The sequence below is a fragment of the Lissotriton vulgaris genome, chromosome 2_1, assembly GCF_964263255.1.
Source record: "Lissotriton vulgaris chromosome 2_1, aLisVul1.2, whole genome shotgun sequence".
Classification (NCBI taxonomy): Eukaryota; Metazoa; Chordata; class Amphibia; order Caudata; family Salamandridae; genus Lissotriton; species Lissotriton vulgaris.
The window spans coordinates 1,418,359,544-1,418,372,341 of NC_141687.1; the positions used below are offsets into that span (position 1 = coordinate 1,418,359,544).

A 12,798-nucleotide genomic window follows, 5' to 3' on the forward strand; every position below is an offset into this window, starting at 1 on the left:
AATCGACAAACTTATTCACTTCAACAGACAAGAAGTAGACACGGAGCACATGCTGCACACAAGCAAATGTTTTCTTCTTGAATTAGCACCTTCACAAAATGTACATCCTCCGATTTGCACGAGATCAGTAGGAACAACCGAAGTTTTAAGAGCCAAAGTCTACTCTTTGTTCAGTGGTGTAACCAGAGAAGCGGCAGAGGAGATGGGACTCAGCGGCAGATCAAAGATTGGCCTTGTGATTTCACAAGTTGCAGTAGCTCCACGGGGACTCTTTCACTCCCAAACTGCTCTGCAAACATCAGACTTTCTGTAATGCCTCAAGAATGATCCAATCTAAATGGGCGCGGACATTTTTTCTCTAGACTAGGACATTTTTATTTCATGGGATTGAGCTTTAGATGTGTTGGGGTATGGGCTTAAGGGTGCATTACCACACACTGGTAAAAAAAAAAAAAGTTTTTTTATATTGCTACCATTCACTAGCTGTAGGTTTCTGTGTACTGTGTTTCTTTTAAATATTGGAAGATGGCTGAATTATTCAATAGGGTCATTCTCAGGATGTAGATTCCTACACTGAGAAGTTTGTTAGGTCCTTTTCTTAACTCCACATTCAGAAGCAAATTACTAATCCAGAATCTGTAAATTAAGCAAGCTGTAAAGTGTATAGTGTATTCTGCTTTGTCAGTTTAAATAAAATAATCACTAACTTGAAAGAAGCTTTCCACACATAGGCCTTTCCCCATTTGTAGCAGACCCTCAGACATGTGTAAAAATAGTGAAGGAGGAGCAAGAAAGGATGGGTGACAAATGGTAAGGGAGCTAGTCGTGCTGTACAGAAAGTCATATTAAAACATTGATTTTTAGATAATCACCTTAAATAATTTACAAACGCGAGGGAACTGCTGTCCAACCACTGCAGTGAACTCTTTGCCTTCCTCTCCACTTAGACGACTAGAAAGAAGAAACAAAACAGTCAGTTTACAGATCAGTGGAAAACATACACATAGCCAACTTTACTAAAGATTGCTCTAAATTGGGTTTAGCATGAAAAAAAGGAAGCTGGAAAGAGAAGCAGAACAATGGAAACAGTAAGGTTCTATTACACTTAAAAACCTGATGTACATTCAACATAGCTTTATTTATCCATATGAAACCGGTGATTTTTTAAAGATAGCTATGCTATTTTAATACTGTATTAGTGTATGGTTTTAGGTAACTGTATCATGATACAAAATAAAGTAAGATAACAGATGCCACTTCTAATCTCAACACAAACCTTTTGAACAGTCAAAGTGTAGCAATAGAGTCCATCAAGCCCTGAAACAGCTACTGAACACTACTTAGCTTTTATAACACCCAGTTTGAGACTTATTGAGACAATAGCATCTCTGAAGACATCCTACTACTGTAGTGTGCCAAAAAGTATTTTAAGGCTGCTTTTTGAAAAAGGGTCTGTATTAATTACAATAGGAAAAGCTTACAAGACGACAAACTACAGCAGTTCAGATGCCTCCGACAGCCAAGACCCTTCAGTGGGAAAGGGATGCTGAACAATGAAAACCCTTTTCAGGTGTGGAGATAAGCTGAAGAGACATGCAACATCGCAATGCACCAGGTTTTATTAACAAACCGGGTACTCGTAGTTGGTAGCAGGTGAGTGACGGAATCCCATCTAGTTTTGTTTTAGGTCGAGTTTCCAATGCGGTTAAAGTAGTCTTGGTGCGAATTACCCATTGTGAGCTTAAAGTGGGAATGTAGCCGCCCATTGCTCACCATTGTAAGTCTTTATTGTCACTCAATTACCTGTTTCTTATTCAATGGCCTGCTTTACCCTTCTTGTGTTTGTCCATCCCTTGGAGCAGACATTTCACAATACTGACGTGTATCCTACTTCTTACATTTAAGGAACTACTTTTTTTCCATTCCGCACTGCATAAGAGTGCATGCGTTTTTTAGCTCTATCACTCTTGTGCTAAGTCATGCCTCAATGATCCCAAACTTCTATGCATGGTGTTGCTCTTCACCCCTCACATCTATTCTGTAAAAGCATAGAAAAGGGGATATTTTGGCTGAGGTATGGCTGAAGAGCTGATATCAAGAGTTGTTTCGTTTAATCTGCTGCATTACACATTATATGAAATCATAAGCTTTGGCACAACCAGACTTTTATGGAGCTCAACTCCTGAAGGAGCATACAGCTGCTCCCTGGGCTACTGTAGGAGCAAATGGCCAAATACCATGGAAATTAAATGAGGTCTTCAGAAGCATTCTCTTTATCTTTCGATACTTTCTTATTCTTTTTACATTCCATTCAGTTGCCTAAGTTAATAGTATTTTAAAGATAAACTATGCTATTTGTGAAGATTGAAAACAAACTTAATGTATAGGTCTGAGGTACCATAAGAAACTGCCCCCCCCCCCCCGCCCTTAGTTGATTGTTCTTTTAATTAAAAAAATGTTTTTACATATTAGCATGGGCAAAGCCAACAGCTCAAAACAATATAAAATGTGAAACCTATTTGTTATGCCAGTGCTTGTTCAACTGGGTCTGGCAGATAGCCTTCAGCCAAATCCAAAAAAGACAGTTTGCTACAGCTTTACTGTGCAGAAACAAAATCAAAGATGTTGCCATTAAAAACCTAAACTATGAAGAACTACCCGCAGAGCAGCAATCCTTATCAAACTACCAAAAAACAATCAAATGTTACCTACTCTGCCAGGATACTTGTGACAATAAGATAAGTTGTAACCAAAAATCAAATCGAGTTTGTTCTCAGAGTCCTGTGCATCATAGGAAACAAGGGCTACTGCTGCCTGTTCGCAGGTGTTTACATGATGCTAACATTACTTTCGCCTAGTATAGCAGTTATCAGAACACATGTTGATGTGGATACTTGTCTATTGCGAGTTATTATGGGGTCTGAAGCAAGGGGGAAGCTAGATAACACATCAAATGCTACCCCAAGCTCAATTAAAAGTGACTGAAAAAGATCAGCAGACTCTACCTGCCTGGTCTCGCATTAGCTGTCGGCCTTCTGGCTTTGTCAATGCTTGCCTTGTTGTATCATGGCTTTTGTAAAACCTTTTTTTTGTGGGGGCGGGGGGTGGGAGTTGTCGGGCCCTAGCCAACATAAAAGTAAACATTGCCAAAAACAAAAAATATGTTTGGGGCCTCACAAAGCACACTTTGCTAAAGTGGTCCCTGGAAATTAGGTAACTGTGTGGAAGTGCTATTTGTGAGAGAGTAGAATGAAATCCCTCAGCAAAACCAGCCAACTGCTGAAGTGGGATGATCCTCTGCGGCATGCTCTAGTAGGCAGAAAAAAACAGAAAAGACAGTAACAGACTATTGAAGGTAGAGGGCTGGCTGAACGTCCCTGCGAGTAAGTTACTTGATCCAAACAATTTTAGACCAATCGTAATGTGTTGGCTAACAACATACCTTAAAATAAATAAATACATTAAAAAAAAAATCAATAGCCAACTTGTCTGAGCTTTGGCATGACATTCTGCAGGCAGTCAATGACCAGCCGTTTTTAAAACGGTCAACTTTAAGATGCTACAAAACCAGTATCCTATTCATGGCATCACTAATACATTCTGCACGATGTGGCTGCCATAGCCCGATACCTGCTACTCGCACAGACCATTCAAATAGATCAGTTCATGCAAAGGGTCCCCAAATCAGCTATCCACCAAGTACAAAAGGAAGAAAAAAAAGTAAAGTGCCTTTCACACCAATGTTCAATCTTTATTTTTAGGTTTCACCTGCACAGCGCTTGGTGTCACTGTCAAAATAAGATCTCTCACCGCAAAGGCAGACAGCTTCTAACAGCATACCGGAATGCTTGCTTTTTATTACTTAGTTGTGTAAAGCAGATGCTTTAGCCTTAGAACGTTTGGGGCATTTCCTATTCATGCCTCAATACTTTTCTTTGCACTTTATAGGCATTATCTGATTGATTTTTTTCCAACTTGATCTATTTGATCATTATGCCCAAATTATAAATGTAAAACGTGCGTTAAAAATAAAGTTACTAAACAAGAGCTATGCTATATTTTACTACTATACAGGCAGCCGTAAGTGCAGTTACCTTGCAGACAAAAAGGACATGATTTGAATGGTGCAGCAGGTGTAGTAGCACCGGGCCCACAAGTTGTCAGAACTCCTCTTAACACCTAACATTGCTATATTTGACTACTAAACATGCAGTCACAATTGAAGTTGCTTTGCAAATAAACGGGCCTTGAATGGTGCAGCACGTGCAGTGGCACCAGGGTCAAAATTATAGGGACCCCACTAAACCCAGATTATTGCTAAAATGTAAAACTTAACAGGCAGTCACAAGTACAGTTACCTTGAAGACAACAGCGTCATGATTTGAATGGTGCAGCAGGTGTAGTGACACCAGGACCAAAAGCTCTAGGGACTCCACTTAACACCTAAAATTGCTATATTATACTACTAAACAGGAAGTCACAAGTGCAGTTACCTTGCAGACAACAGGGTCAGGATTTGAATGGTGCAGTGGCACAGGGCCCAGAAGTTGTCAGAACTCCGCTAAACACCAAATATTGCTATATTTTACAACTAAATATGCAGTTATCTAGCAAGCGCTTGGGTCATGATTTCAATTGTGTAGTAGGTGCAGTGGCATCGGGAACAAAAGCTCCAGGCACCACATTAAACACCGATTATTGCTATATTTTACAACTAAACAGGCAGGCACAAGGGCAGTTATCTTTCAGAACTAGAGTCATGATTAGAATGGTGCAGCAGGTGAAGTGGCACTGGGCCAAAAAGTTGTCATAACTCCTCTGAACATCTAATATTGCTATAATTTACTACTAAACAGGCAGTTACAATTGCAGTTATCTTGCTGTTCTAAGGTACTAGATTTGAATGGTGCAGCGGCACTGGGGACAAATGCTCTAAGTACCCCACTAAACACCTAAAATTGCTATATTTTACTATTAAACAGGCAGTCACTAGTCCAGTTACTTAAAAGCTAAAAGGGGCTGGATTTAATGGTGCAGCGGCACCAGGGCCAAAAGCTCTAGGAAACCCTTTAAAACCAAACATTGCAATATTTTACTACTAAATAAGCACTCACAAGGGCAGTTACCTTACAGGCAGTAGGGTCATGATTTAAATGGTGCAGCAGGTGCAGTGGCACCGGGGCTAAAAGTGGTCATAACTCCTCTAAATACATACTATTGCTATTACATCAATTATTTCTATTAGTTCCCTCTTTCATGGTTTCAAAATCTTGCTATTTAACAGGGGGACCCCATAGGTGCCCCCTCGGCCCCCAACTGGAGGCCGCGGAGGAATTAGTCGCTTTCCGTCAGGCTTTTCATGTTGGAAAGCCAGACATGGAAAGCCTGTCTGAAACGGACAATGTAATCCCGAAAGCGGAAACTTAGTCATTGGGGATTACACTGGGGCATCCGACTGGCCATATAGGCTCAAAAGCCAGTTAAAATCCAGCCAGAATGACCAGCCAGTTTCAATTCCAATCGCCTACATTGTTATTAGGCATCGGAATTGAAACTGGAGAGGTTGGTCGGAAAGCAATCTGCAGATGAAGGCTTTCCGAACAACATCATAATCGGCCCTTTTGTGTCACACCTCCCCCCCTCCATGTCTTCGTGTGCACTTATTTTCACAATAATCATCGATCTACAAGGTCACATGACTGTTCCTTATCCACTCATTAAGTCACCGAGTCACTCACCCATCTATGCACCTTCTTATTCATCGAAATGTTGATCCATTAGATTCACAGAGGCACTCAACACACAAACCAAGGAAGACTCAATTTTGCTTGAAATACAATGGTAAATATTCCCAATCTGGTTACTTTTCTAGTCGTTTTAACCCCTTCGATGCTCATGACGAGCTGAGCTCGTCATGAACAATGGGAATAAATCAGAAGTAGCACAGAGGGGGAATTGCTGCAGCACTGATGGTGTTAAAGAGAGGTCTTGAGTTAACTAGAGAATGTTATTACAAAGTCTTTATGTATTTGCTGGAGGCATTTATTTCTCTGCTATACTGGTCCGGGATCCTGCACATAGTTTGACATTCTAGCGTAAAAAATATTTATGAAAACTTCAGTGCAGAGAAGAGCAAAGAGAGGGTTCCCTAAGGTTCCAAACGAAGGGTCTCATTGGCCCTCCATATAAGCATAACACACCAGGATATCTAAAAGATATTGATTCCTTTTCGCTTTTTGTGTAACACCCATTAGCAGGGCAGCCAACCTATTTCCCAAACCAAACAAGCCTAATACTAAAGTGCACCTGCGTTTTCTTTAATAACGTTTTAGCTGAAGTATTTACCGTGAGGATTTTGAAGGACGTTCCCAAGTCGGACTATCCGGACCAATCTGTTGGTCCTGTATCACAACACATTTTGTCTTTTACTATAAACTAACTCTGAATCTAAATCAGTTAAAGCCAATCACGACAGACAAGGCAGCCAAAAAGGGAATTGATTATAATAAGTATGTTCAGGTTAGCTTTCAAGGATAAAAATCTGGTTTAACAATGGTCAACTAATACTGAGCAGAATGATGTGTTGAAATTATTGTGATGAAATCCATATTTCACAGGCATACGTTAAATCCCTGTATCTTGAGAAATTGCTTTTTATTTTTAAAATATTGCAGCATGTCATAAGATTACCCAAATATTTAATATATACTGTGTAATACATTACTGATTTTTTTTTTTTTACATGAAAAGGTCCCCCTCAAAAGGTACATAGCCTGGCAAGTACAGAAATGTATGATAAATATTTAAATACACAAAGAGACAACATTCTAAAAGTATTGTTCGCATGGGAACGCCTAGCTAGCAAGCACTCCAAATATAGATCCCCATATAAAATCCATAGACACATACAATTCATAGCCATATAAAATGATAGCCCATCAAGGAGCTTTCATACTAACTCAAGGACAAAGTTTGAAAGCTTTGCAGAGGTGCAGGTCAAGGCAATCAAATGCACCGAATACCACTTGTATCTTAGTCAAGGAGAAAAATCTAAAGTTTTTTCAGGTTGAGCCATTTTAACACCTACTAGGTCCATCTGGGGGGTAAACTTAGACTGGAAAGAACAGGTGCTCTGTTCATTCAGAAAGTGAATGAGCAATAAAGATGCAATTAAATATTGTTTTTATCTCGACACATTTGCTATCTTGTCTTTTCAATGAAAGATCAAATGTCAGTTTGTTTTTTAACTAATTGCGGTTTGGAAAAAGAGGTTTATTTTTCTCACCCTTACTAGAGTTACAGGTTTTTGTCAAGTGAGCGGTCTGAAAAGGGCAGTTAATTTTATCTCAAATAAGTTTAAAATAAATAGCCTGAAAATTACTACACATTTCAAAATATATCAGGAATTTCAAAAGCACTTAATTAGGAATTGTGATGCAAACTGAGTTAAATAGGAGCAAAACAAACCAGTACACTATTTGGTGATTTGCAAATAAAACCTATTTGCAGAAGCTATTTCCAAACATTTGTGCATTATATAATTTTATCAGTAAAGCTACATATCAGTGGGAATGTTTGCGACCATTTGAATGTAAAATCTGCTGATTATAAAAGACTGTGTGCTACCACTTCATGCTTAGGATATGTATTAATTAAAAGTGATAGTTTTTAAACATGATTTGAGAAACATTCCTGCCCCCTCCCCCACCCGGAGGACAATTAACTAAGAGGCAAATCAGGGGTCATGCGTTCCCTAGATTTGCATAATATATGGAAAAAAAGTTTAATCTATTAGAATGCAACCAAAGAGTTTTTTGTATAGCAGACATACTGAACTTGCACATTTGAAGGTGCTCTCATACAGGATAGTGAAGAAAATGGCGGCTGAATGAATTAAAATATTTGTTCACGATCACATCATTTGAAACCAGTTCATGGGTAAATGGCTTATCTTTATATGATGTTTCGAGGCTTGTGGACGGCAATAAGGTTGTCAAAAGTTGTATGTGACAATATCCCAAGCACTTGACAAACCTGAACCTTAGGTTCAGGAAGGCGAAAAGACTGTTATTTATGAAATACCCACCCTGTATGTCTTTTGAAATATGGGATGGGGGGGGACGGGGGGGGGGGAGAACACTTTGGGAAATATCGTAGGTAAGGGGCAGAAGGCTTCTTGTCCTCAAAACAAAATCAGATTTTTTTTTACCTAAATGCCAAGGCTCATTTAGGTTCAAGTCTAATACAGAAAGCTGCAATTAGGGTGTAAGTTCATCCTTAAAGAGCCAGAAGCACAAAAGGAACAAAAGAGTAAATTTCTCCAAGTGGCCATCAATGTCTCAGGGGCTTCTAGCCTGGGGGATGTTTTGCAGTTCTGCAAAGGTACGCAGCATTATTTTCCTATGGAGCCTCTATGTTGTACAACTGGTATGTGACACCACTGGCACAGGGCTAAATTTAAAAGCTAGATTTGACAAAAACAGATATCCCCAAAGGGGCATTTGAGATCAGTCACTTACTCTTGATAAGTCAAGGTTGTTGCCATGCGTATTTTCCTTAGTACCAATGCCCAGACACTTGAAGCAGCAAAACTGAAGTTGCAGAATCGGTTTCACTAATCCGAGAGTACTGTGGAGAAATTCCAGGAGATACCCTATGATTTGGTTCTATCAAGAGTATGAAATCTTGGGCGAAATTTTGGACAGCTTCATATTTGAACACCATCCATTCTGCTGTCCGACACTTTGCTGTAAACTTCCTGGCAAGGTTGGGTTCAGCATCACATGGTCGCAGCCAAGACTGGAATCCTCTCCTGATACAGGGCACTGCAAACTAGGAAAGTGTAAACTTTAGGAGTCTACTTAGGATAAGGGTTTGTCAAGTTATAGCACGAGCTGTTCAGGAGAGTCTGCAAAAACCTGACAACTTTCGACCTCAGACAACTAGCTTTGATCTTGCAAGTTTTACAAACTATTATTTTTTCTGATAGACCTTTGCCATTTATTTGCACACTGAATGTAACCTAAGGGGGAAGCACATCTGAAGGGAATAAGCTTGACAGTATGAACATGAGTGCTAATGACCTTGACAGCTCATGAGACGTATTTGTATGTTTAGAACTTCTTTGGTGATTACTAATTACCCCCTCTAGGTACTATACAAAGAACAGAAGGAAAGACTATGAACTCCTGGGAGACTGTAGGGCGTAGCACTATCCACCCATGCGTACATTAAGCTACACAGTACTGGCTTGCAATTAAGGCAGGATATATGCAACTGTTCTCGATTTTATATAAGGGAGAGATTGTAGAAGGGGGCGAGGCCGAGCCAGCTAAGATGGCGGACGTGCATCATTAGCGCTCCTGTGGGGGCCAGTGGTGACTGCTGGGAGGGGGAATATGAATTTACCGGAGAGCCCAGTGTATGTTGGCCGCCATTTAGGTTACCCTCTGTGCCCCCCCGCCCCCAACCCACTTACCCGACCTAGTCAAGGTGGAGCGTCCCGATGACTGGGGTTGCTTGCTGGCCGGCACGTCCTGGGCAGTGCTTGCTGTGGCCTACCAGAGGGGGGGGGGGATGGATGCCTCCAACACACCCCACCCGCCCAGTTGGAGCTCACAGCGCGGCCCTGTACCCCTGTGAGGCCTGAAGGAGCACTGGGACCGTCAGGTTAGCTGCAGCAGTACCCGAGACCACGCGCTTGGCCTGCATTGGCTCCCCTGCCTCCTGCGTATACACACAGTGACAGATTAATCACTGCAAGGCCCCCCCCCCGAATCTGCATCAACTCTGAAGCGTGCCACGAGGTGGCCTTCTTCCCCAGTCGGCTTAGACGCTGGCCAAGAAGTACCGACTGTTAGAGCGGTGCTTCACTCTACTCCTGAGCCACTGCCAGGTGGGGTGAGGTCTTCACATCTTACAGACTATGAACGACACTAGCTGTAAGCCTAAGACAAGACTTTACACTTGGAAACTGCAGGTGACTTGTGTATTTGTCTGTCCCGAACTGTGTTTTGTTGTCACTTCTTATTTACTTCACTATTTGCAGTAGCATTCATTTGTTATGTGGTCCTGAAGAAAGCAAGGACGAATATGTCTATATATTGCTGAAACATGTCGACCTGGCTCCATCTGTAGACAGCGCATTTTTCAAACTGTCTTTAACACATTTTTAATCTTGGTCAAACGAGCATCATCCGAATAAAGTTTGTTCTATGCTCCCTTATCCAATTTTACAACACATTTTTCATGTTTACTTTTTTCACGTTTATTGCACTGCACTCCCCAGTCACACCACGTCTCACCACTCATTAGTCTTAAAGAGTGGTAGGCCATACTATTGTTGGTACAGCGGAGGAGACCTACTAACCATCTGGTCTCCTTGCGTCTGTGGAAACACATACTTACATGGATGGTCTGGACAAATCCCAAATGATGAAGGGCGGTTCCGAGTGGTGACTGATGGGTATTTTTTGACCATCTATTTAGTTGTCATGGTTTACCACGCTCTCGTCTAGCCAGCTTAAGGGTTGTTTTGTTTTTTGGTCTGTTCCCTGCACATTATAAACTCTTTCCCTTTTATAGACCCTCTGGTACTTCTTTGTAGTTGGCCTTCCTCTTCAACACAGGGAGTAGAAGATCAACGCAGGAGGCCAGCGAGGCACCAGTGGCGACTGGAACAGCCTACTTGCAGCCTAATGGACCTCTTCCAGCATCGCCTGGATTCTACTCTTCACCACCTGACACCCAACAGGAGAGACCACCCCAGGGGTTTTGTTCGGGCGCGCTGCCCGGTGCATTCACCCTAGACCCGGGTGCTGGTATCTTGGCACCCCACCAGCTACCTGCCTGTAGTGGATGGGACCCTCCCCACCCACACTCCCATTGGCGCACGCGACGGGGCTGAGTGATTCTCATTAACTTTCCAGACCTCATGACGGAGGCCCTGGGGGTCATGACCTCACCTACACTGCAGGACCTGCCACTGGGCTACTAATTCTCGCACCTCAATACTGCGCCTTAGTTGCCACTGGGGGCGGTTTGGAGCTTCTGGCCCAAACATTTGATCCTTCCTTGGGTTGCTATGCGCTCCTACCTCTGCGCGCAGATCGGGGTGCACGGCGGGGACGCTCACATAGACTCCCCTGGAGGGCCTCCTATGTCTTCCCCTCAAGAACGGTGTGCTTCTCCAAGGCCTGTTCTCTGGGGGCTGCACTACTGCCTCAGCTGCTACAGAAGTAGACTGTCCCTCTTGACACCACACACTACGTAGGACTCCCACCCGTCTACATGCCCCTGAAACAGACTTCTCTGACATCCAATGGCATGGGTAGACTTTGATCGGCTGCCCCATCTTAGGGATGGCATGGGGTGGAGTGAAAGATGCCTGACAACCTTTAAGATGGCCAACCCTCAACTAGCAGCCCACAGTGACAAACTGGACCAAATACTAGCAGCTGTAGAGCATAGTGCGCATCACGATGAAAGCGCACCTCAACGCTCTGATCATCGACCTCAGCCTCCTACACGACTGCTGCAAGCTCTCTAACAAGGTGTCCTACAGAGAGAAACTGCTGGCTACCCTCCATCCTATTGTGACAGACAACCAGCCAATCGTCCACAAATTACAGGACTAGATCTACCAACTACAGGACAGAGCCAAAAATATAGAGGCCAGGACGCGCAGGAGCAAAGTGCACATTCTGGGTTTACCAGAGAGGATTGAGGGAAGCGACCCCATCCAATACCCCAAGACTCGGTTCATAGCCTTCATTAAGACATCGGAACTTACCCCTTTCTTTACACTGGTAACACATTGCATGCTGACATGCCCCCACATTCCCAATCTCCTCCTCCGCCAATGTTGGCAAAACTGTACTTCAAGGACTGAGACACCATTCTCAGGGCGACCCACCAGGCATTTCCGCTCAAGGTGGAAGACAAGGTGATCATGCATTTCCCAGACTACACCAGAGCAGTCAAACAACAATGATCGTCTTTCCTTGGCGTCAAGTGTCAGCTACGCTTGCAAGGGGTAAGTACTCACTTCTGTTTCTGGCCCGCCTCAAGATCATTGCTAATGACCACTTTTTTTCACAGATCCAAAGGAATCCTGGGACTGGACAGAACACTATTGTCTCGCACCAAAGGACCTTACCATGTCCCCCCTCTTCCCTGCCTGTGTCGAAATATAAGAAACTAAATTGACCCCGTAGCGGGGGGAACCCCGTAGAGGGGGAACCCCACGTTCATCCGTGATGACACCCCCAAACATGGAGCATATTATCGTAGATAGACTGTGTGACTTTCAGGCAGCTGCGGACATTGCACCTACCAACCCCGACAGACTATGAAAGGGGCTTCCGCCTTTTCACCACTGATGACACGCTTCTCTGAGGACTCTCAGCGAAGCTTCGCGTGCCGACCCAACGCCCTGATGCAGACGTCAGACACCGGTGTTCATGTAAACTAATTGTAGACTTATTTGCTAGTAGGTCATGTTCTGATTACTGAGCCACCTTGCATGTACACCAACATTTCTCTACCCACTACACCACGCTCCGCTAAAGGCCCCTACATTCGACCCCCCAGCGGCTGCTGCACCCCAAACGGGCCCGCATACCCTTTGCATCAGGGCCCCATTCACTCTGGGCACAATATCACAATAACTGCTTCTCGCCCCACACCACTTCTGAATTTTACCAGATGACTCCGTTTGGGCATACTCCAATTGCAGTAGGCCCCACCTGTTCTGCTTAACCAGTTTCAATTGATGATCTTTCCCGTACTACACCTATA

The 12,798-nt window shown here is 43.1% G+C and overlaps 1 protein-coding gene across 2 annotated transcripts in view; it reads right to left on the reverse strand.

Annotated features, from left to right (window-relative positions):
* Window positions 1-12,798, reverse strand: part of RIF1 (replication timing regulatory factor 1) — a 424,226-nt gene that overhangs the window by 383,534 nt on the left and 27,894 nt on the right. For both annotated transcript variants that reach the window (XM_086957241.1, XM_086957240.1), the window contains exon 2: window positions 873-951. In XM_086957241.1, coding sequence (XP_086813367.1) covers window positions 873-951 — 79 coding nt within the window. The remainder of the gene's footprint in view (window positions 1-872; window positions 952-12,798) is intronic.